The sequence below is a fragment of the Pleurodeles waltl genome, chromosome 7, assembly GCF_031143425.1.
Source record: "Pleurodeles waltl isolate 20211129_DDA chromosome 7, aPleWal1.hap1.20221129, whole genome shotgun sequence".
In the NCBI taxonomy this organism is placed as follows: Eukaryota; Metazoa; Chordata; class Amphibia; order Caudata; family Salamandridae; genus Pleurodeles; species Pleurodeles waltl.
In genome coordinates, this window is record NC_090446.1 from 902883649 (window position 1) to 902910043 (window position 26395).

The 26395-nt window shown below is 45.1% G+C and overlaps 1 protein-coding gene across 2 annotated transcripts in view; it reads right to left on the reverse strand.

The window, feature by feature from the left end:
- Positions 1-429: 429 nt before the first annotated feature.
- Positions 430-26395, reverse strand: part of FLT4 (fms related receptor tyrosine kinase 4) — a 299445-nt gene continuing 273479 nt past the window's right edge. The window contains exons 29-30 of one of the 2 annotated variants that reach the window (XM_069199519.1): positions 15389-15474; positions 430-4912 (exon numbers count right to left, since the gene is read on the reverse strand). In XM_069199519.1, the coding sequence (XP_069055620.1) occupies positions 4693-4912; positions 15389-15474 (306 nt within the window). In that variant the 3' untranslated portion in view covers positions 430-4692. Of the gene's footprint in view, positions 4916-15388; positions 15475-26395 lie in introns of both variants that reach the window. The other variant, XM_069199518.1, reaches the window with a different exon arrangement.

Consider the following 26395-nt stretch of genomic DNA (forward strand, 5'->3'; position numbering starts at 1 on the left):
GACATTAATAAGAACATGACACCCCTAAGAAGACTCCAATCAGCTTTGTTCGATGGAAGGGAAGTGCACAGACTTGAACCTTCAGGGTGCTGTAAAGACCCATTGTTACTATTACCTCATACCGTGGAAGTCATCTGAAGCAGTCAGTCCCACCAACATCTCAACCTGTGATTTTCTAAATTACACAAACGTTTCTACAGCAGGTGCTTCACCAACAGAGCCGTCTCACTTCTTCATAGTGGGCCCTTGCTTTTCTTTTAAATAATAAATTGACAAGTAAAATGTTAAACGACCTTTTAGAAAGTACTCAGCTTGTACATGTAATAAAGTTGTCTACAATTGCAAATGTAGTCATGTTGTTTAAATCATGCTATAACTTCCGCCTGCTATCACAAGGACATTATGCAAGACAGAAAGACTCACTGAAAATGACTCATCATTCTACTTTTATTTGCGTTTATGATTTTTGTTTTAAAAATATTTTTCAATTTTTTTGGTTAAGTTGTTTTGGTTAAATTGTCTTTAGTGCAGCACAGGCCAGCAATGAGTCCTTATGAGGGCCAATTAACAGTCTTTTTGCCACATACCTAAAGGAACGTCCAAGGGCGCTTCGCCAAAACAGGGACTAATCAAAGAGCAACGCAGTGCACATTAATACACACATATCTGTTGAAATAAACACCGTTATGCGTTCATACTGTATATGTCGCTGACACATATTGTACTGCGCTTATGGAAAAATACGTAGATTTATACACAGGGAAACAATAGCAGACAAGTTAAACCACAATATTCATACATGTCAATAAAATATATATTATTTGTTTTAAAGGAACCCATTTGGAGGCACACTTGTTGAAGGAGAGCCCAGCCCATGTTCATGAAGGACTGCATTCAACATGAAAGAAAGACACCCATGGGCTTCCCCTTACCTGCTGCTTTTGAACGAAAGTTTGTTGTAGTTGGGATTTTATAAACTACATTAAAAATGTTGTACTTTGAAAAAGTACTTTAAAAAACGTACACCTGGGCTCTGAAATCAATAGTTTCCCAGCCCATCTCCCACCTGCGAACCTCCCTATGGCCCTTTTTCTTTTTTTCCCTTAATTGTGGCGAGATATCTCGTTTAGCCTAACTTCAGATACTTGTTGCCACAGTGGCCTTTTTAATAGATCCTCACAGCGTCCTTCTGCCCAACGTAGTGCCTAGTGATCACCCACTTACCCCCGCGTAAGCTGCTAGAGTCTGGGTTGAAAGTACGAAATTAAAAGTTAGATAGGCCATAAATTTAAATCAAAGTGAGAAATGTATATTTCTAGATGTAATGCAGCCTGTGTAATTGGCAAATAGTTTAAGCCAAAAGTTCGATTTCATTTTACATTTTCCAAATAGTAAACTATTTTTTATAAGGTATTCACACATTCAGCATGCCACCCTAGCTCCTATCCTTACTCATTACCGCATTTCTTGCCTGTGCTGAATGTACCCTAACCCTAGAACTAACCCCATTACTTATCCAACACCTTATTCCATACCTGCTCTTAGCACTAACTAAAATCCAAGCTTTAATCCTATATATAAGATTATCCTACACGTTCACCCTTATCTCTCCCACTCTAAAGATATCCTTAACTCCTAACACCCTCCCTCTATTTAACATGTCCCCAATATCCACCTTCTGATGATTTTCGTCATTCCTATAAAGCTAAACCCATCCCCTCATCTAATGCTAAACTTTCCCTAACCCATATCACAACCCTAAATCATACATATTTTAATTTAAATGCCTTTTAATATTTTCAGATTTTTTTCAGACTGCCTGATTTTTATTTACATTGTTTTGCTCAAGCCTTTCATTTTTCCAAATTATTCAAACTTTTGACCATTACCTAATTATGACAGAATGGCAGCTGACAGCCTCCGTAGCTTTCACTCTGCAAGTTCTGTATCTGTTACCCCAGCCTTAAATAAATATGAAAGGTACATAAAAAGCAAGAGCAAATGCAAATTTTCCATCATGTTTTAAAAGGAATTCTTAGGCATACCACGGTGCATTGGACAGGTTGACATCTCAGAAAATAGCAAAGCAGGACATCTCTGCTAGGTGCAAATAGTTACGATTTGCGAAAGTAAATCATTTGTTTTGAAGGTGTGCTACTTGAATATTGCCTGACACAAATATCTTCTAAATATTGTTCACACAATGATCGCTCCATTGGAGTTAATAATAGACCATCTTCACCCAATGGGACAATATGTGTGCAAATCTTATCTTCTTCTACACAAGAGCCTCCAGCTCTCCGGGTGTAGCTCGTGACTGTATTTATTCAGTTCAGACGGGAAGTCTTGGGCAATCCAGAAAACCATCACACCAATGAAACTCTGGATGTAATGATTACATGGAAATTGATTGAAGATGAAATGTTACTGACCAGTTCAACCATGGGGATTTTGAAAGCGCATCCTTCCCATGTGTTTCTTTTTTCCCACTCAACTACATGCAGATGAGAAAGCTGAAGGTTGTGTTTGGCGTCACCGTGGGGAATGTGCATGTGTTTTGTGGGTAATCTTGCCTTTATGTTTTTTCAAGGGGTTTAGACTTAGCATATTTGCTTGGCTGTGCCCAGCTTCATCTTCTTATGATAATAATAATGACAGTTACAGTAATAATGCAGTTGCAATTGTTCTGTGAAACTTCAAGTTGTCTGCATTTGAAAGCGCTAATGACAGATAGTTCTCACCTTCTTAATATTGATTCATTTATCATGTTCGTGAGGATGACAGCCAGAGTTGCACCTACTGTGATTTTGGGTATGTGAAACTCAACCCTTTGCTGGAAATCCATTAACCCACTAAACTGTTTTACAATTCACCTGTGTCTTACTCTGATGAAACGCATGCCACCTTCTGACGGGTCTGTCGCCACATCTGGGTCTTGCTAAGTACAGCAGGTCAACCATGAGAGCAGAAATACATTTGTGTGTTTGGTCAGTGTGTTCCAAAACTCTGCGCCATTAGCAATACCAACTCTAAATTGATCTGTTGAGGTCCAGCCTATAGTGGGTGCTTCGAAGGATAACAGCCAACTACCTACACCCTTGATTCTCTTTCCCTCTGGGAGAAGCAAAGCATAGATTATGCGAACACAAACCGAGCAAACCTATTTTATAGGCACATTTTGTGCTGTGGCGGATTTCAAAGTCAAGTACAGGCTGGGCCGCCAGAAGTATCAGAAGGTGTATCATGTGATGGGGTAGTGTCACAACGTCATATGGATATTGTTAATCATATTATGGAAATAAAATGTGTTTTAGCATGCTGTAGAAGAACAACCCACATGAAAAAAACTGTGAAGGGCTCCGCCTGCACTGCCTGATGTACTGATGGACATTAATTGGAGGTCTTTCGCTTTTGGTAGGCCATAGGAAGCCTTAGGGACCCTGTTTTATTGTCCGAGATGAAGTGGGAACTGAGGCAGACCCAAATTAGAGAAGCCTTTCCTATGCAGCTGATCTCCTCGAAAGATGTAGTCCCTCTGCATGCTTTTGCACATCCTTTTTTGTGAGCACTTGCTTCGCATCCCCCAAACCAGTGCAGTGCTGCTTAATGCTAAAGGCATTAACTTTTCCTCAGAAACACTGTATTGTGTATAGGCCACTTAGTATGAGTCACTTTAGGTTTGTGTAGCGGTATAAATATGTGAATAAGCATTGTGTTGTTCATTTCAGCAGACTGTCCACTGCTGACTCTATTAGCATCCCCAGAAAATGACCTCTAGACTTTTAGTGTGAGTTTTGCTGGAAAATGTTGAGCATTAGGGCCATATGTACGAACACATTTTCCCATAGACACAGAATGGGCAAAACCCTTTGCTACATCTGGCCCTTAATTATTACAAATCTGGCTCAAAATCAGGCTCTGCTTCACAAACCTCTACTAGTGGTCTCTGTTGTAAACGGGCCAGAAAAAACACTTAGGTGGAGAATGGATTGAAATGTGACCGGTGACACCAGCCGAGAATATTATTAGAATAAACAGAATCTACCCATTGACATAGATAGGCAAATTGACATAAACATAATAGCCCCCAATGGCAGCAACCATCCACAGGGTACACCAAGTCAGGCCTCCTGATTGGTGGAACTACCCTTACAAATGCAAGAGTCCAGTCCAACATGCTGCACTGAGTGTGGCCAGCTCCTCGTTACCCATGGCGTAGCAGTGCCTTGTTGCCTTAAAGTGGGAATAAACAGTTCTAAACCACACGACCAATAGGCAAGTCAGACAGATCCCAGGTTTCATGGGCCATTGAGATGTAGAACACCACCAACCAGAGAGAATGATTCTAAACATGTGATAGAGAGAATACAAAGACTCTCTGACCTTTACTGATCTGCTGTCTCCTTTCCCCTCCCCTTCTGCTATATCCTCCATTTGCTTTGATTATTTTAGTAGAAGTTCCCAAAAAGGAAAACTGGCCACAGGTATATCATGTTTGATTTCAGATTATTTCCTCTCTTCTGTCTCTGCAGGTGTTGAATCTCCAGTCTCCATTTAGTTTCCAGAGGTGTTACAAAATGCTGAAGAGAAAGCTCTGTCGCTGCAGTCAGAGTGTATGTGAGCACAGGGCAATGGGAAGAGAGTAAGATGTCCCGGTGGTGCCTTGGCACCAGCCTTTATGGCCTGATGGCTTCAGTAGTCATCTGAGAAGAAGGAGGCATGGATGGTCCTGGGGCTGGTTGTCTCCCCTGGTGGTGTGCAGCTGTCCTCCTCCAGTGGCCCTCCAGAGTGTTCTGATAATTCGTCGTACTCACTGTTGTAGAACATCTGCCCTCCGACAGGTGAGTGAAAGGGTGGCCGACACCTCCTTCTGTGGCCTGGGTGCTCGGGCACAAATTCATTCGAAGGGTTGCTGCTGAGGAGGGAACACAAGGTCATAATTGACAGAAGATAAACATGCAAGTAAACAAAAATGTACATCAATGCAGCTAATATCCTGTAAGGAAGCTACCATTCCACCACAGGTGACACTACCTGGAAATCTCAACAATCCCAAAATGGAAATCAAGACCTGTGCAGTTTGTACTTTTGTCTCCACCATCTAACAATTAGCCACATTCCTTTATTTTTCATGCTTTTAGCTTGTTCTTTGTACATCCAATTACCCACCTGCACACCTCTCTGCAGAATGCGCTATCCAGGGATTCTAGATATATAAGCACCTTAGACAATGCCGAAGATGCTGTGCAGGAGATTTAGTTCATATTACCTGTTGTTGCTATACCAACTATCCACTACCTGACAGTGCATTCCTAAACTCCCAATTTGGACTCACCTTTCTTTGTTGTCGAGGGACCTTACATGGTGAGCCTGAACAGCTTTTTCAGCTATCCTGCTAGTTATCCTATTAAGTTGGTGTCGTGTTCAAGGGCACCCCGCCTTAGAACACCACCATACAAGAAAAAGACTATAGGTGGTACATCCTTCTCCGTCTAAGCAGCCAAACTATGGAATTCATTAACCCCAACTATAAGAGCCACAGATAACTTTCTTGTCTTCAGAAAACTACTCAAGAGTTGTCTCTTTCCTTCATAACCACCTTTTTCAAACAACTATGAACTGCATATGCCTATGTTGATGAATATTTTTTTCAGATTATATGTATATTTCTATTTATTTATAGTTTCTTTAGAAAATATGTATTGCTACTATGTCATAACAATAAAATACACACACACTCTTTAAACCTGTCTGACTAAGTATTTTTTACCCATGATTCTAATTATGTATTGTATGTGCATATGTGTGTGTATTCATGTGTGTGTGTGTATATATATATATATGTATATGTATGTGTATATGTTGTTTCTGTGCTTGGTATGTTCGTGGATCATTGCATGGCTCCTGGGTGGGTTGTTATACTAGATATCTATGAATTCCTGCTCTCATCTTATCACACTTATCTACTCATCACTCTTATGTCATGTTTCTATCAAACTATCCTCCATTCTCACTCTGACTCATCCCAAATCCCTTCTACCACTTTCATCTCCTAAATATCTCTGCCTAAGCTCTTCCCTCCGCTTCCACATCTAACTCACCAAACCTCACTCTACTACTGTGACCTCCCACACAACCCTACTAAATTCTCCTGCATTTATCTCACCCTGCTACTATGCTCTCCCACATACTCTTCCCCCTCCGCCCCCCTTTACTCATCCCAAGCCTTTGGGTTGAGTAAATGAAGGATATACTCCCAATTAACACTTCTGGATTTCTTTCCTCCTCCACCCCTCCATTACTCCAGTCAATCTAACTAACAAACTCTCATATCCGCGGCTCAAATTAACTCATAATAATACTAAAACTGTACTCATTATTTAACGATACTAATCCATCACTAATTCTTGTTGGGTTCCAGAGTAGAGTGCTACTCATCGAAAAGCACTTTGACGCCTCGTCAGGGGTAGTAAGCGCTATATAAATACGATTACAATACAATACAATACAATGTAGCTGTTTACATAACATTTTTGCCTGTTGATTGGGGTAGTATTACGTCACGGCTCAGGACCTCAACTAGAGATGTTGATAGAAACACTATGGCGGTCATTCTGACCCTGGCGGTCAAAGACCGCCAGGGCGGAGGACCGCGGGAGCACCGCCGACAGGCCGGCGGTGCTCCAATGGGGATTCCGACCGCGGCGGTAAAGCCGCGGTCGGACCGGCACCACTGGCGGGCTCCCGCCAGTGTACCGCCGCCCCATTGAATCCTCCACGGCGGCGCAGCTTGCTGCGCCGCCGAGGGGATTCCGACCCCCCCTACCGCCATCAGGACCGCTGGGATCCGGATGGCGGTAGGGGGGGTCGCGGGGCCCCTGGGGGCCCCTGCAGTGCCCATGCCACTGGCATGGGCATTGCAGGGGCCCCCGTAAGAGGGCCCCTAAATGTATTTCACTGTCTGCTACTGTGACCTCCCACACAACCCTACTAAATTCTCCTGCATTTATCTCACCCTGCTACTATGCTCTCCCACATACTCTTCAACGCCGTCACGCCCTCACAGGATTTGTGCGAATCCCTCGCCACTTTCTTCCATCGCAAGATCAGCGACCTCCACGACAGCTTCGGACACCAGACCCAACCATACACCACTGAACCCGCTTCCCCGGACATCACCCTCAACAACTGGACCCACATCAACACGGAAGAAACCAAATCCATCATGAACTCTATCCACTCCGGCGCCCCTTCGGACCCCTGCCCGCACTTCATCTTTAACAAAGCCGACGACATCATCGCCACGCACCTCCAGACCGTCATCAACTCTTCTTTTTCTTCTGCTACCTTCCCCGAATGCTGGAAGCACGCTGAAGTCAACGCCCTACTAAAGAAACCTACGGCTGACCCAAGCGACCTGAAAAACTTCCGCCCCATCTCTCTTCTACCTTTCCCAGCCAAGGTAATAGAAAAGACCGTCAACAAACAGCTGACCACCTTCCTGGAAGACAACAACCTGCTCGACCCTTCACAAACCGGATTCCGAACCAACCACAGCACGGAAACCGCCCTCATCTCAGTCACAGACGACATCAGAACCCTGATGGACAACGGTGAAACAGTCGCCCTCATTCTCCTCGACCTCTCGGCTGCCTTTGACACCGTCTGTCACCGCACCCTAATCACCCGCCTACGCTCCACCGGGATCCAAGGCCAGGCCCTGGACTGGATCGCCTCCTTCCTCGCTAACCGCTCCCAAAGAGTTTACCTCCCTCCGTTTCGCTCAGAACCCACCAAGATCATCTGCGGCGTACCTCAAGGCTCATCACTCAGCCCGACACTCTTCAATGTCTACATGAGCCCCCTCGCCGACATCGTACGCAAGCACGACATCATCATCACCTCCTACGCCGACGACACCCAACTTGTACTCTCCCTCACCAAGGACCCCGCCAGCGCCAAGACCAACCTACAAGAGGGTATGAAGGACGTCGCAGATTGGATGAGGCTCAGCCGCCTAAAGCTGAACTCTGAAAAAACGGAAGTCCTCATCCTCGGCAACACCCCGTCCGCCTGGGACGACTCCTGGTGGCCCACGGCCCTCGGCACCGCACCGACCCCCGCAGACCACGCCCGCAACCTCGGCTTCATCTTGGACCCTCTTCTCACCATGACCAAGCAAGTCAACGCCGTGTCCTCCGCCTGCTTCCTCACTCTCCGCATGCTCCGTAAGATCTTCCGCTGGATCCCCGCCGACACCAGAAAAACCGTGACCCACGCCCTCGTCACGAGCCGCCTGGACTACGGCAACACCCTCTACGCCGGGACCACAGCCAAACTCCAAAACCGCCTGCAACGCATCCAAAACGCCTCGGCCCGCCTCATCCTCCACGTACCCCGCAACAGCCACATCTCCGCACACCTGAGACACCTGCATTGGCTCCCAGTCAGCAAAAGGATCACCTTCCGTCTTCTCACCCACGCACACAAAGCCCTCCACAACAAGGGACCGGAATACCTCAACAGACGCCTCAGCTTCTACGTCCCCACCCGCCCCCTCCGCTCCGCTGGCCTCGCACTTGCTGCCGTCCCTCGCACCCGCCGCTCCACGGCGGGTGGGAGATCTTTCTCCTTCCTGGCGGCCAAGACCTGGAACTCCCTCCCCACCAGCCTCAGGACCACCCAGGACCACTCCGCTTTCCGGAGACTCCTAAAGACTTGGCTGTTCGAGCAGCGATAACCCCCCCTTTCCCCCCTAGCGCCTTGAGACCCGCACGGGTGAGTAGCGCGCTTTATAAATGTTAATGATTTGATTTGATTTGAAATACGCGACGGGTGCAACTGCACCCGTCGCACAGCTTCCACTCCGCCGGCTCGATTCCGAGCCGGCTTCATCGTGGAAGCCTCTTTCCCGCTGGGCTGGCGGGCGGCCTGAAGGCGACCGCCCGCCAGCCCAGCGGGAAAGTCAGAATTACCGCCGCGGTCTTTCGACCGCGGAACGGTAAGCTGACGGCGGGACTTTGGCGGGCGGCCTCCGCCGCCCGCCAAGGTCAGAATGAGGGCCTGTATCTTCTTCTTAGGGTGATGATTACATCCAGAACAACCAGACTGGAAACAAAACTGGTGAACCCCCTTGCCATGTCCACTTCACATCATTCTGTTGGTTTGCCTTGAGCTGTTACAATAGATCTAAATGTAAGAGTAGGCTGCAAAGGCACGGATCCTCTGTGCACTTAGAGAAGCATATATCTGAGGATCATTTCCATACTGTTTCCAAACATGAAAATATGTTTTCATCTACGTGGGGAATTGCAATTAATGTTTGCCTGCACTGAAAAGCATTGCAAGTATTAACCAGAAATCCCACACATGTCATATTTTAAGAAATGTGCATCTGTATTATAAGCATCTATCTCCTGTGCATGACCTTCTCTCTCATTTGACTGGATTACACTGAAGCCTTCACAGTAACATTTTTAGATCTGCCCATTTCTTGTGAACCAAAGCAAAAATGAGCAGAGGGCTTAGGATAAGCCTGGTGCTTAACTTTGAATATGTTTACTGTCATTCTCATCTGCTTCCATCTTATCTGATGGCTTCCTACCTCTTCTTGTATTTTTACCTTTCATAGAGCATAGCTTTGTTACCCTCCTTTTGACTGGTTAACTTGTTGATTGGTTGACATGTATCGTTATATTGTTCACATTAAAGGATCTACTTTTTTATGACTTGATGGACGCCAAAGGCAGGGCAGCTGTAAGGTTTTAATGAGTGTGTTTTTCACATGGTATATCCACCAGCAGTGGCTCTTCCGTTAAGGCGGAGGGGTGTTGCCCCACTGCTCTCTCAACAGTGAAAACATGAAAAATAAAATGATAATAACCAAGGTTATTATCATTTTATTTTTCCTCGCTGAGTTGAGTCAAGAGCAGGGTGAGGCCGGGCTATCCTGATGGACAGCAGCTGCAGCAGGTGGAGGAATGGTGGGTACTGCTGCAAGTGCGCATGTCAGTTTGGCCTGCCGTCTTAGGACAGCCCGTTGGAAACCAAGCACAGAGTCTCAGGCCCTGACTGAGCGTCCAACCAGACTGCTCAGGCCGATCACAGCGCTGCTCCCATGCTGATAAATAGTATTACCAGCAACAGAGCAGCTTCTGGATTGGCGTTGGGGACTGGGAGCCTTGCATGGACTACTGGGAGTCGAGAGAAGAGGTGCATAAGAGCACCAAGGCGGAGGCTGGTAGGTAAGTGTTTTTTTTTCTTCCCGCCATGCTGCCCTTCTCTTCCCCCTTCGCTGCATCACCACTTTTTTTCACAGAGGCCACCACTGATGTCTACTGGAGAGTTGCATAATCTAACATGAAAATGGGCTATGCTTGTTACTGTCCAATAATATGCAGGCACTGAAACTAGCCAGATGGACAGAAATTTGAGTTCTGATAACAGTAAGGGATGCGAGTAAAATATATTTAAACTATCCTGGTTTCTCCATCATATAATGAGTTGTTATTTTGTTCTCAAGACTCCTTGAAGCTGAACTCCGAAGCAGAAGGAAAATTAAGTGAAAAGTTATCTGTTGACCTGTGCTGCCACAATCCCTGAAACATGGCCAATAATTATTGGTTCACGTTTGTAAATAATTTTGCGCTCAGCATTTGTGATTTTTATAAATGCTGCTATGAAGTAAGGTGCTTAATATATATATATTACTAGATTGCGTAAGCACCCTTGAATAAAAAAAAAATCCTGTACTTTTTAGGCGGCTATTAGCATGACCCTATAATACCCTGAAGTACAAAGCCTTGGTGCTCGCCTTTATTTGAACATTGTTTGGTTGAATTATTTTTGTTTTAACACACTGCTTAACTATTAACTGTGCTCGTCTGTAGCCATCACTTGAAGATTTTGAAGAAATGTTTGTTGCTGTTCTGGTTTGTGTATCACTTGAACCAGTCTGCTCTCTGCAGTTCTGAAGTTCGTAAACTAAGTCTATGCTAAACTATCCTAAGTAGCACTGCACAGGCTGACAATAAAACAGACTGGACTGTAAGGCAGGTCTGAGCTTCGATGACATTAAGGGCCAGATTTATCAAAGGATTGTGTTGCCCTTGCATCATACAAGGTAATGCAAAGGAAACGCAATCCTTAAGTAAGATTTATCAAGCCACGCAAGATGGCCTTGCGTGGTTCTGCTTTGTTTGGTGAATCTGGAGTAAAGAAAAAGGCAGTGCAAGTCACAGCCTTGCGTTACTCTGCGCCAGGAAGGTGTTACCTTGGTGGAGTGTGCGTGTGCCCATTCATCCACCCATTCTTTTTGGCGCTTTCCCAGATTTACCAAGACTGGTAAATCTGGAAATGTGTGAGAACCATACACCTCCCGACAGAGGTGCAACGAGAAGTAGTATCTTTATTTCTCCTTGTTGTTTCCTCTAGAGGAAAATACCTCTGAGGATTGTCTTTTTGCAGGAGATGTCCCTTCATGCACAAAAACAATCCTGCCTGCAACGTAGGCATCCTTGTGCCAGTGCTTAATTTGAGCCAGTGGTTTCCAGTGTGGGGCACTGGCACTTATTTTTCAGGGCCGGCGCTTATTCTACTGCCCCAAGCATTTACTGTGAGCAAAAGACACATTTGGGAAAGACGGAGGAAAAGAAAGAAGAAAAACGAAAACGTGTCACAATGGGAGAAAGCAGAAAGCTGCAAGAGTGAACTGAAGGGCAGGGAGTGGCTGTAAATGGATTAAAGAGGCCTGAGATGGCTTCAGGATTACGCTGGTTCAGTACTCCATGTGCACACATTTAACTGCAGCTGCCGCATGTTTCAGAGGAGAGGTCTGAGCACAGCATGTTTTTTATTTACAAATTGAGCACTGCCTTGCACCAAGGCACAAGGACGCCCTTGTAGAAGCTAGGCGGCACACGCGGTGTGCCAGCGCAGGGAGAGAGCAGGAATGATGAATATCATGTGGCGCATTCCTGCCCTCTTCATTTGGCACGGCTCAGCAAGTTGTCTTCCTGCGTGGCGTTGTGCCACATGTGGATAAATCTGAGCCCTAGTGAGGAGAACATAATATGTGCTAATATCCTGACAACTAATCATGTAATGAGCTGCTGTTTTGTTTTTGTGACTTGATGGGAGCTGGGCGCGAGGCAGCCGCTGCATCCTAGCTATTACTTCAAGTGTGTTAACTATGTAATAGGTGAGCACTGGTGTACTGCATATTCTAACATGAACATCAGCAATGCCTGCTCCTGTCCAATATCATTCAGGGACTGAACCATCCCGCTGGCCGGAAGGTCTGAGTTATGATGGCATTAAGGGCAAAATACATTCTGTATCCTGTAAGAAATTATTTTCTTCTGAAGACCTGGTCGAGGCAGAGCTCCCAGGTGAAAGTTAAACTGAATGTTTCAATGTGCAGCGCTGTGAACTCTTGCCTATAGGATGAGCTGCTTCAGTTAAAATCACAATGCCCTTTTCATTATTCATACGAGTACTCTAAATCATAACCACAATATTTCCAAATAAATAAGTTTAAAGTTTAAATGTGCACACGAATTGTATATTATGCTCTGTTATTTTGGGTGATTACATTATACTTAGTGTGAACTATAACAACGCTGCTCTGACAGTATGGAGACCAATCGGTAACAAGCCAATGAGGAGCTAAGGAGGCTCTTTGGGATTTCCAATATGGGTGAAGGCAATCTGTCTTCCATTTTTACTGAAAGAATGAAAAACAAAAAACTCAATCCCCTCTCATGATAAGCAGCATGTGCATCAAAGGTGATCACAGAGCAATGTCCTGAAGCTCTTCAGATGTTAGTTGCAGCTGCTTATAGAGTCAATACACTCCTATCGAGTGCCTCCAGGTTAAACTCAAGAAACGTAGTTACAGAGAAAAGCAATACAATTGAGTTGCTCATTTCGGGTCTGCTGGGCAGGAAAACTGTAAACCTTAGCTTTTCTTTAACTAAGATGCAAATGTTGTTTCTTTGAAACTTGGAACAAATGTTTTCCCCTTGCTGCTCTAAGTAGGGAACACAAAAAGCTCATGTAAAGGAAGAGCATCTTAACTGTCAAAATAATTACATAAATACAATAACCGTATCTAGTTATGTTTCCTGTACATGTACATACTGCTTTTATAAGATATGAAATTGACGAAACAAGACAAACTGGCAGCAATTTGTCTGCACAGTGGTTCGTGAGATTGTCTGCACAAGATCATATATAGGAAACGGATTCACAAGCAGACTTATATGAACTGTGGCTGCTGTTAGTACAACCAAAAGAGTATATCGTTCGCCTTACAAAGACTTGTAAAATGCAAAGGCAAATAATTTAAACAAGGGTAGACACGATATGCACTACAGATAAGTGTGTGCCATGGCCATCCTCAAAGTTAAAAGCATTGTATGCACCTACATTTTCACTTTATAAAACCACAATAAAACGTGCTATCCCCATTGTATAATAAGTGATGTGACAACATGGTACAGCGCCATCTTTGCTGTAATCTGTGTCTCACTACTGCATTGTTAGCGTCCCAGCTTGGGGCTACTGTTTAGTTCGTCGGAGGTGTAGGTCACCGACACGGTCACTGTGCACTGAAAGAAGTGCAGTCATTACACATGAGTCTGTGCGCGTCTTCAGCCCTCCATTATATAATTAGCAGCCTCTGCACACTGTCTATTGTAGGTGCTCAGCAACGAACAATGAACTCGCAGCTTCCTGTGAAATGTTTAAAGGTATTAGTCACCCTCTTCGGTATGCTACTGGGAGTTTTCACTGCTGCATGGCAGGCATTGCTACTGTGTTCATAACCCGTGCTTCGAGGTTCATTGAAATGCAGATGATTTGCAAAGTTTTCACACGTTATGCCATTTTCAATATAAAGTCATTACACAACAGGGGACATCTTGTCAAACAGCGGACATGTTGCCGGAAGATCCCTTGTGGACCACACTAAGAACTTGCAGCAGGCTTCGATACAGTTGATTGCTTACCATTGGCTGAATTTATTGTCACTCCCATTTGTTTGCTTCTTACGTGATGGCTTTCCTTATTCTTCTTGTCTTTGTCCATACCCTGCTGCATAGCTTCTTTACCATCCTTTTGATTGGATGACTTCTATAGATCTACTGCTCACAGTTAGGGAACTATTTTGTCTTCTTTAAGTACTCCATGAGATTATGTATTTTCTTGCTCTCTCCCTCATCTGATGCTCTCCCCCTTTCATACCCGTTCCTTGTGCTCTGTGTTGCTGCTTCCTCTTACCCCTACCCAGTCCTTTGCCTACCCTCCCCAGCTTTTTTAATTTTTTTCGTATTTATCTCCCCCGTCCCCCACTGGGCCTTAGTCTTGTCCATTGCTCCGCCTGTACACTCCCTGTTGCTTTTTCCCAGCCACTCCTCCATGGCTTCCCCACCCCTTGTGACCCTTAAAATCGAATTATTTTTTTCAATATTCTCAACGACCCAGTAACTGCCATATGCTACCAGGCTGTTCTTTTTTTAAACACTTTTCAGCAAATATTGTTTGTTTATTTACCACTCCAAGTGGTGTCCACCATCCTGGAGCGGTAAATAAACACATAAATAAATAGTGCCTGCGTCATTCTGTAGGTGTGTGCATGCGTGGGGAGGCATCCAGACACCTACACGATGATGAGGCCAACAGTCATACTTATGAACTTTGTCACACACTGTCACTTCCTTTTATCCTCCGTACTCTTTCTATGTAAGGCACAAAGGACAAATATTTTGAACTCCATCAACTAACAATACAAGGCACACACTTTATTTTGAGAAGCAGAGAATGGACAGCGGAGGTTAGAGGATGATCGTTACAAAGAAGCGCTTGAAAAAAGCCTTTCACTTGATGCTCAGAGACCATACAAAAGTCTGTAAAGTCTGCAAGCCTTTACGCTTCCTTCATTGGCGCATGTAACATATAGCAGTTCTGCATTTTAAAAGGGGAAATGCAGTGAATTGGTTCGCATTGGGGGCACAAATTTCCTGGCCTATAGAGAAAGGCAGAGATTTCCCAGACAGTCTAGTGGCTCTGAAGGTCGGCTAGTGATGGGACGCCATAATTCCGATATCTCATGAACCCAGGATATGCACCTGAATCCACCAGATGTCTACTGTCCTTCAGCCTTGTTGGTAGAGTTTGCATTTCCAAATATGCCAATAAACTTCGGTGAAAGGATAAAACCCAAATGTGCCAATGGCTAGAAGCAAACAAACTGCTGCTCAGAGGAGCCAATCAATGCAATGATATTGCGTCAGGCAGAGAAGACAAGCAAATTAGTCCACAAAATCACAACTTTGTGAAAAGAATACGTGGGATATGTGATTGGGACATAAGTAAGCAACTCAGTTACCTGAATGCGCCGTCTGTTCTGTGCTTGTTCTCTATCCTTTCAAACTCCTCGGAGGCCAGCACCATGCCACTGTCAGTCTGGTTGTCCTGTAGGAAAGAAGGAAACATCAACCTTTATTTTGTTCTTCCGCACACACGCCTCCTCTTTGAAGGTCCTCTTTCCACTTATGTAGCCTTCCCAGTTAGCTATGAAAGAGGTGCCTGGGAGCTGAGGAAATCTTAAAACATCGGTGTAGTAATACCCACTGGTTATATGTGCCACCTTGCCACTGCATTGTCTACCACTAATTCAGCACATGGCTGAAGACCCCTCTTTATGAAAAAGAATGGAAGTTACTCTTAGTCTGTCATTAAAATTATATTTAACCTATTCCATACACCGTCCCTTTGACGACGGCAGCTTAGAGAAGAATATATTGTGGTGGTGTCCCCATAAGTACACTCCCTGCATGACGCTCTGCCCGGAGCCAGGGCCCACTCCCCAGCAACAGCCTTTTTCTGATACACCTGGTAAATCCAGCCAGTCGATGGCCTTTTTAATACATGTAAATGCAACAGCTGGCACTTCCAGTACAAAGATTCACAGTTTTGTGAGCCTTTGCCTGGGAAACGATTCATAGAATTTTAAAACATTGTCGTTTTCAAAATGTATGGTATGTTGCAGCCCCTGTATGCCCTGTTAGAAAGCTACAGAGAAGAACCCCGTCACCCAGTAGAACATGAAAAGCAGCAGCGAATACATCTCTTTTCGAACACGCTGGTTTATTTCTGCACAACTCAACAATTAAGAAATTAAAAATTGTGAATATAGTTATTTAAAGTATAATAGTTCAAAAATAGTGCTCCACTGCTTTACTTCAGTTTCTTACTTATCTGTGGGGAGGACTTACAGACGTTTTTATGGACCTCGTTGTTCGGCACTGAGATTCATTTTTGTGTAGCGGTGAAGACTGGCTTATGGTGACCTTTTCAAGTGGTGGGGAAATAATAACCGAGTACCAGAGGATCCCTATGGGCTGTAGCATATATTATGCCACCCATACGGAGCCAATGCAAAGTGTTCTGCAGGCCTGTCATTGCAGCCTGCGTGAAAGGGTGCATACACCCTTTCACTACCAGGTCACTGCACCAGGTCACTGTAAGTCACCCCTATGGCAGGCCATCCTAGCCCAGAAGCCAGTGTGCAAGTACCTATATGTGAGGGCACCCCTGCACCAGCAGAGGTGCCCCTACGAACTCCAGATCCATTTTCCTGGACTTCGTTGGTGCGGGGACGCCATTTTATGTGTGTACTGGAGATAGGTTACTACATATGTCCAGCTACATAATGGTAACTCTAAACCTCGGCATGTTTGGTATCAAACATGTTGGAATCATACCCCAATATTGTTGGAAGTAATGGAAGTAGGATTCCATGCACTCTGGGGGCTGAGTAGAGGACCCCCAGCATTGCTACCACCAGTCTTACAGGGTTTTCCAGGTGGCCCAACCTGCTGCCACCCCTCAGACAGGTTTCTGCCCTCCTGCTGCTTGATCTAATCAAGCCCAGGAAGGCAGAATAAAGGATTTCCTTTGGGAGTGGGAGGTAACACCCTCTCCCTTTGGAAAAAGGTATGACTCGCTTGGGAGGGATAGACTCCCCAGGCCACTGGTATGCTTTGAAGGGCATATTTGGTGCCCTCTGTGCATAAACCAGTCTACACCAGTTCAGGGACCCCCAGTCCCTGCTCTGGCACAAAACTGGACAATGGAAAGGGGAGTGACCACTCCTCTGTCTATCACTACCCCAGGGGTTGTGCTCAGAGCTCCTTCAGAGAGTTCCTGGTTCTGCCATCTTGTTTCCAAGGTTGGCAGGGAACTCTGGGAGCATCTGAGTGGCCGGCCAGGCAGGTGTGGTCAGAGTCCCCTCCTGATAGGTGCATACCTGGCTAGGTGACCAATTCCCCTTTCAGGGCTATTTAGGGTCTTTCTCTTGGGTGGGTCCTCAAATTCGGCTTGCAAGACTCCAGCCAGATTCCTCTGCAACCTCCACTTCGACTTCTAGCCACTGGAACTGCAGCTGGACCCTCCAGGAACTGACAACGCTTTAATCCACGAAGAAGCCTCTTCTGAAACTTTGTTTCCATGACTCCTGCCAGCTTTGCAACATTTCCCCATCTGTGCATTGTCAGAAGACAGCAGCTCTTCAGCCTGCACAAGAAGAAGGAATCTCCCTTGGAGTGAAAAAGTCACTCCACTGCATCTACAGGCACCTGCTGCAATGACGACCGGCTGTGCGGATCTCCTAACATCCTGAGCTGCGTGGATCCTGCATCACAGGTGGTGGTCTATAGTAGTCCTCTTGGTCCTCTCTGCCAGCTGTCCAACGTTGGTGGTGGTAAGCATTTGTCTTCCACGCAGGACAGTACCACCATGCACTGCGTCTCCTGCAGCTGCCAATGCTTGTTTGCATCTCCTCCAAGGGATCCTCAGGTGACGTGTAGTTCCAGTCTCCAGTACTCCTTTCTGTGATGCTCAGCCCTCTGCGTGGTTCTCTTGCAGTGTGGGATCCTTTTCTGTAGTGCTGCCTGGGCTCCTACTGCAAGTTCTGTGACCCCATCCTGTAGGACTCCTGTGGGTGCTGCCTCTGCTCCTGTGGACTATCTGCAACGCAGAGGGTCCCCTGTGACTCCACCTCCTGGGATGAGTCCTCCAGGGCCTTGATGGTCCCCGGCAACACCACTTTTCCACTAACCGCAAGTTTGCATTTGCCAAGGGTTGTTGGTGGAATTCTTGCACTAACACTCGTCTGAAATCTTCACTCCAGCGTGGGACATCTTCTGCATCCATCAGGAACTCTTATCCGGCTCCAGGACTGCAGTGCTGACCTGTTCTTCCTCACTGTCGACCAACTCCTGCAGTGTAGCTGGGTGGGTAGTAGCTCCTACTCCTCCTGGACTCCACTGTGACTTTTGGACTTGGTCCCCTCACTCCACAGGACTTCCTCTCCAGGAATCCATCGCTGGTTCCTTGCAGTCTTGTCTGGGTGTATTTTCTTCTTTTTCTTCCTTTTGGGTGGTTTGGGGAAATTCCAGTGATTTACTCTGGCTTTCCTGGTCGCTGGGGGTATTGTGCTACTTACCTCGGTGGTTTCCTAGTATCCCCAGCTCCCCTCCACACATTTCACTTACCTAGGTGGGGGTCCTGTGTTCGCATTCCATTTTTTTAGTATATGGTTTGGGCTCCCCCTAGGTTCACTATTGCTTATTGCTATTTGCACTGTTTTCAAACCTTTTCTATGCCTATTTCCTGATTACTAGTGTACATATTTAGTGTACTTACCTCCTAGGGGAGTATTGCCTTTTTAGTAATTTTGGTATTGAGTCACTAAAATAAAGTACCTTTGTTTTTGTAACACTGTGGTTTCTTTCATGTGTGTAAGTGCTGTGTGACTACAGTGGTATTGCATGAGCTTTGCATGTCTCTTAGATAAGCATTGGCTGCTCATCCACAGCTACCTCTAGTGAGCCTGGCTTCTAGACACTGCCTACACTTCACTAAGAGGGAATACATGACCCTAGTATAAGGTGTAAGTACCCTAGGTACCCACCACACACCAGGCCAGCTTCCTATAGGCTGCTAGGAAAATAATTAAAAATAATTATTCCAAAATAAGAAAGTCACATCCAGGAGACGATTCGTTTTCTCTGATTGTGCAGCAGATTTTCAAAACACACTCCTAATCAATCATCTCCTGCAGGATAGCAAATGTGCTAATTATCTGGCAGTCTGTGTAGTAAACATTAAAAGCAGACTTCGGATTAGGGAAATCAGGGGCGTAACAAAGATCCCCCCATGCTCTAGGGGGCCCCCTCACTGGTATCAACATTGTCTGTGTGAACATGTGCAGGATCGGCCTGACAGTGCCTGGCCACAATCGGACTTCAAACCATGAAGTCCTGCAGAGACATACTGCACTGCCGGGCTTGTAGATCAGTTGGACGTACCCCAGGCGCTCTTTCGCACCAGGCACCGCTGGACTGGAGGTCTTTGTAAAATGGTATATATATTGGAAATTCTGCTCCTAGCCGAGTTAAAGGGTGAAACAGGATTACAGTTGACAATTAATTTCTTTTATCATCTTCACTACTTCTACCTACCTCTGTCTGTATTTCCGCTTCCGGTTGTCTGTATTCTGCCTGTATAGGAGCAGTTGCACAACTTGGTGCTTTTGTATGATCCGTGAGAACATGACGTACTTCAATGTGACTCCGTGACTCCCTTCTGGTTTGATCCCTACCTGGAAAATACAGATAGGCATGTGGCAATGCCCATGGGAAACGGTCTGGGGGCTGGAACCCCAGCAGAGGTCTACACTTCCCAGTGCATAGTACCTTGCCCATACGTTTGATAGCCTTTTGTGGTAATTTGCCATGCCTCACCCAATTATTGTCCACCAAGGAACTGTGGTTCTGGGTCCACCAACTCTTTCCATCAAAGGTAGGGCAGGGATCCCACAGGACTGGCCCACCTGCAGTGCCTGCCACTGATACTAATCTGTCCCCACAGATTAGCTCTCATCTAAACTGTCTTCAACTACTGGAAACCTTCACTCAACGTGTGTGAAAGTACCTTTACTAAGTGCCTAACTGCACATTTTCATGCATATGCAGATAGAGGCTTAGACAACAAACCACAACCTATTACCTCTTCAGTCCTTGTATCATCCCTTTTGAGTGAGATACTTTGTTAACTTTCTCCTAGGCCTACAAACATGTATCTTACTTGCTGTTCAGTAAAAGAGACACTTGCCACAGCTTCAAGCTTTCACATGCATACTAACCCCTATGTGTAGGGCAAGGTGGGTCAGCAAATACTTTTTCTCAACTCTCAGCTTTCAAAATTCATTGACTCCTCTTTCTAGGATCTCACACTCTGCTGTTTGTAGCTTTTTATCTCAATTTCTGAATATCTGATATGCTGGAGTGATTTTAGTACACTATAACATGCAGATAACACCAAACATATGGAGCACTGCAAATGTTTGGCAAAACCTTGATGTATAAGAACCATTCTAACATGCTGGATAACTCATGAACTCCATTTTCTTCATGTTTGTTGTTTTACGTAGAGCGACCATGGCCCTAAGGCAGAGAATTTTACAATGTAATCCATGCATACAGAAATGTTCATATCATATAATAAAATTGTATTATAATGGCAACTTTAAACAATAAAGCGTATTTAGAGAAGTGTTAAAATGATATAACAAGAATAGAACAGATTTTGATGCAAAACAGTGAATATATATACAATAAACAATGATGGGAATTAGAATTAAAATAAAAGATTTTAAGAGTATACAGTTATTTCTATAAATTATTGTAGAGATGCTCCAGATTGTCTAGGGATGTTAATGACCATTTGTGAAATCGGGTAGGCCAAGATACACAAAAGTAGAGATGGGCGAGCCACTAAAGACTTGAGCTAGGCTCTAGCAAATTCCTGGCTCTGGCTCAGCTAGAGGTCTTCTTGGACACTCGAGCCCAAGACGAACCAAGCTTTCATGTGGCTTCTGTCACTCACAGTGTAATATCATATGCCAACACTGAAAGATAAACTAGTATTAATCTTTGATGCAAAATAGAAGTACAGGACCCCACCTAGTGGCTGAATTGCACAGCGTGAAACTAGAAAACCTAGGCCAATTTTTATACTTTTTTAGCGCCGCATTTGCGCTGCTTCTTGACGCAAAAGCGGCGCAACCTTACAAAATACAATATGGGCCCTAGTATCCAACCCGGCTTCCCTGTTTGTCTGAGCCTTGGCATCAATTTTATTTCACTGAGCGCTCTCTTTTTTCACAATCTAATAAGAAATCACCTTCAAATACACGTGTTCAGGATGTGTGCTGTACAAAAACCTTTTCTGTTTGATTTAACATAATATAAGGTTGGTTCATCTACACTAGGAATCTAAGCCACATAAGGGGGAACATGTCAACTGACTTGCCTTTTAGTTCACTTAATAATATTGTGGGCCTGAGGAGGGCATGGCAGTTATTGGCCCTATGTGCTCCAAACTCCTCACACTTTGTGTACAAGCCACAAGCTATTTACCACCCCCACTCCCTCGCTGTGCTCCATGCTCCTCAAAATGCCTGGCTTAGTTCACATGGCTCTTTGCAGCCTCCCAGTATGCGAGTCATAGCACTGGTTCCTATTGCTCTGAGCCTGTGATGCTGCAGTTCCTGTATTTCCGGGTCTGAGGTGCAGAACATACTGCGGATTTGAAATGACAAAACGACAAATGACAGGACCCTGGCAGCCAGGCTTGCTGTTTTTTTTCCGGATCACAGCCCAGATGGTGAGAAAAAACAACATGCAAAAATCTGTCACATTGTTCCGGATGAGGGGTTGAGGACTGAAAGTTAAGGTTCAACTCCAGTACTTGCCAAACTCAGAGTAGTGCGTGCAGTGTAAGAGAAACATCTCATCGGAATCAAGATCTCAAAAAAAGGACTTGGCTAGGAATAAATGTAAAATGAACTTTCTGCTGATGCAGTAGTTCCACTCGAGAGCCATGAGATAAGGGGTCTGATCTATAACAGAACTGGTAACTTTACACACCTTAGGCTTCTGGCTATGATTTTTGTAACGTTTCTCTGTCACTCTCACAGAAACCTCTTTTGGAGCAAAAAACTAGGAAAATCACCGATTTCCATGAACATGCCTTTCCTTAAATCAGGAGGTTTTCCCCCGAGGAACTCCTCTCTTTTTGGCTAGGGTCAAAGTAGAAATTCCCCTTGACTTGTTCTTTTGGTCTCTACGGAAAATTGTTTACCACATAAAGAAATCAATTCCACGAGACTCTTTGATAGTATGGGAATATTTATTTGGTCCACTTCACACCTAATATGGACGTTTCTTTAAGCATCATTTACAGTTATACCTTTGAGAGTTAAGAGAAATTGGAAATGTTTGTGAACATCCACAAGGATATGGTTTGTTAGTTCATATTCTTTATGGCCACTCCCTGCCTCTGGCATGCTAACAACTATGCCCCTTCTTGTAAGCCTATACTCAAGGCTGCAGAACGTCTGCTCTGCTGACCGACTTTCCATGAGTTTAGAGTAGGTCAATGTCTTTAAATCCAGATTTTTGGAATTAAGATGTGGGATTTACAACCATGGATCCAACTTTTTGCAGTTGTAAATGTAATTTACTATTGAAAACGTATCTGTGACTCTGACCTAGGGCAATTACCTGTCTAATAATCCAGTCCATATCTAAAAAGTATAAGTATTAAAGGGGGAGGGAAGCAAGAAAAAAAGTTCAAAAGCTTGGGGCTCACAAAGGCAACCAGAAATTGTGGGATACCCAGGGTAAAAGTGGACATTAAACTCACTTTGAGTGGGATGGAGATACTTGGAGTTCGTAGTATTCAGAGTTTTGTAATAGTATCACATGCTCACAGGTTTTCCCCTGTGCGCATTTTGCCAGGAGATACCTGGTGCAATTTGCACATTTAACAGAGATTGGAAAGAGAGACATTATCTGAAAAACAAGTGTTGCAAGTCGGATTCTGCCCATTATCTCTCATTTTTGAACCTCGAAAATTCTAAATCCGGCAGTAATTTCACCTATGTGTAAACTGCAAAGTCCTAAGAGTCGTACCATATATGGGCACTGCAGCAGATTTACATAAGGTCACAAAAGAATGGGCGCAGGCTGTGCCATTATTTGTTCTAACCTATATTTCCTGTATTTTTCTCTACCAGTGGGTGATATTTGTATGTGTCACAAAGTAAGTCTTTTCACTGTCCTCCCTTACACACAATATAGGCACATCAAGCGTTGGGGGTCACTACGCTTCAATTCAAATGAGAGATGGCCATTAGGTGGTTAAAAGAAACCCTAATGATTCACAACAATCTATAAGAAACTAACTTGGAGGTCAGCACAAGGGCGGAAGGATGGAAAGTGAATACCACACCTCCCCCATCCTGTTTATACAGCAGCACCTTCGTGCTGTGTGTGCATCACATGAAACGTCAGATGATTTAGAACAGTAGTTCCCAACCTTTTAACTTCTTTGGACCCCCAATTTATCATTACTGGATCCTGGGGACCCCCACTGAATCATTATTGGAATACGGCCCCCGATCATTACTGAAAGCTGGGGACACAATCTGCTAATATTATTTAATTTTCTAAGTAGCCACGGACCCCCTGAGGAGGCTTCGTGGACCCCCAGGGGTCCCCGGACCACAGGTTGGGAACCACTGATTTAGAACCACGAAATTTATCTACAAACCCATGCAGACTGCGATATTCTCCACCTCCAAACAGGTCACACAAAATAACAGGATATCCTATAAAACGTGGAGAGGGGCTGCAGAGATTGTGGTATCCAAAGGAACTCATCGTCAATAGGGTAAATGGATGCCCCTGTGCCACAGGGGCATCCGTTATGCTACTGACTGCCTTGCCGCTCTGACACTGACATTCTGTTACAGTGACAAAGGGCACATGTGAGTTGCCAATGCTTATTCCAGTATACTTGCAGAAGTTCCATGGTAATCCATGGAAAGCAACCAGGACTCTACTCCAGCTTTCCACCTGCTCCTTCACCTGTCATTCACACCAGATCACAGCATTCCTTACTCACCTTTCAAGTTGACATGACCACTCAGGTGCGAGTCACTTGCTCAAGAGCTCTCTCAATAACTTCCACTACCAGACTTCCCGCTACACACTCCTTCCCCTTAACAAAAACACAGACATATAACAGCAAAAACACTTAAAACACTTTACTAAGAACTACTGATATAATAATATTAAAAATAAAACACTCCTTAATCTACACCCAAAAGATTTGCTGATAATGCATAACTAAACCCCTAAACTTACTACGTGAGTTATGGCTATTAAAACTCCTCATTTCAGTATTCTTGACTTCTTATGGAGAGATTACAACTAGTTTCCCTTCCCTTTAATGGCATTGGACAACTGGAAACACAATTCTCAAGCGCTCTAAAACCAACATCACACTCCTCCCCTTACTGTGAATTCCCTCATTTAAACTCCTCATTCATTTCTTCTTCAAAACCAACAACATGAAACCTAACATTTTCCTTCTTCTGCTGCTTGCATTTTTTTTCCCCTACACACTGGCACCTACCTATGTTTTAGATTTTCCTATCCTACAACCTCCTGTTTGCCACAATCATGTGGCTTGTTCACTCACACAATTGACCAACATCTACTAGACAATTGCCACTATAATACTCTTTTACACCTCTTCTACAGTTTATGTCCTTCTACATGTTCCCTCGCCGAGTCTTCACTTAGTGCAGAAATATGGTCTACATCATTCTTCATAGAGCAACAACTTGCTGTTGGCCAATGTAGGAAGTTGGCTCTGTGTGCACTATTTCAAAGTAAGGAATAGTATGCACAGAGTCCAAGGGATCCCCTTAGAGGTAAGATAGTGGCAAAAAGAGATAATACTAATGCTCTATTTTGTGGTAGTGTGGTCGAGCAGTAGGCTTATCAAAGGAGTAGTGTTAAGCATTTGTTGTACACACACAGGCAATAAATGAGGAACACACACTCAGAGACAATTCCAGGCCAATAGGTTTTTGTATAGAAAAATATATTTTCTTAGTTTATTTTAAGAACCACAGGTTAAAATTTTACATGTAATACTTTGCATGAAAGGTATTGCAGGTAAGTACTTTAGGAACTTTGAATAATCACAATAGCATATATACTTTTCAAATAAAACACATATAGCTATTTTAAAACTAGACACAGTGCAATTTTCACATTTCCTAGGGGAGGTAAGTAATTGTTAGTTCTTGCAGGTAAGTAAACCACCTACGGGGTTCAAGTTTGGGTCCAAGGTAGCCCACCGTTGGGGGTTCAGAGCAACCCCAAAGTTACCACACCAGCAGCTCGGGGCGGTCAGGTGCAGAGTTCAAAGTGGTGCCCAAAACACATAGGCTTCAATGGAGAAGGGAGTGCCCCGGTTCCAGTCTGCCAGCAGGAAAGTACCCGCGTCTTCGGAGGGCAGACCAGGGGGGGGTTTGTAGGGCACCGGGGGAGACACAAGTTAGCACAGAAAGTACACCCTCAGCAGCACGGGGGCGGCCGGGTGCAGTGTGCAAACACACGTCGGGTTTTCAATTGGAATCAATGGGAGACCAAGGGGTCTCTTCAGCGATGCAGGCAGGCAAGGGGAGGGCTCCTCGGGTAGCAACCACCTGGGCAAGGGAGAGGGCCTCCTGGGGGTTACTCCTGCACTGGAGTTCCGATCTTTCAGGTCCTGGGGGCTGCGGGTGCAGGGTCTTTTCCAGGTGTCGGGATCTGGGAGTCAGGCAGTCGCGGTCAGGGGGAGCCTCGGGATTCCCTCTGCAGGCGTCGCTGTGGGGGCTCAGGGGGGGGCAACTCTGCCTACTCACGGTCTCGTAGTCGCCGGGGAGTCCTCCCTGAAGTGTTGTTTCTCCACAAGTCGAGCCGGGGCGTCGGGTGCAGAGTAGCAAGTCTCACGCTTCCGGCGGGAAACGCAGTTGTCTTGAAGTTGCTTCTTTGGAAACAAAGTTGCAGTCTTGGGTGAACAGAGCCGCTGTCCTCGGGAGTTTCTTGGTCCTTCTAGAGTAGGGCAGTCCTCTGAGGATTCAGAGGTCGCTGGTCCTGGGGAAAGCGTCGCTGGAGCAGTGTCTTTTCGAAGTGGGGAGACAGGCCGGTAGAGCTGGGGCCAAAGCAGTTGGTGTCTCCGTCTTCTTCTGCAGGGTTTTTCAGCTCAGCAGTCCTCTTCTTCTTAGGTTGCAGGAATATGAGTTCCTAGGTTCAGGGGAGCCCCTAAATACAGAATTTAGGGGTGTGTTTAGGTCAGGGAGGGCAGTAGCCAATGGCTACTAGCCCTGAGGGTGGCTACACCCTCTTTGTGCCTCCTCCCAAGGGGAGGGGGTCACATTCCTATCCCTATTGGGGGGATCCTCCATCTGCAAGATGGAGGATTCCTA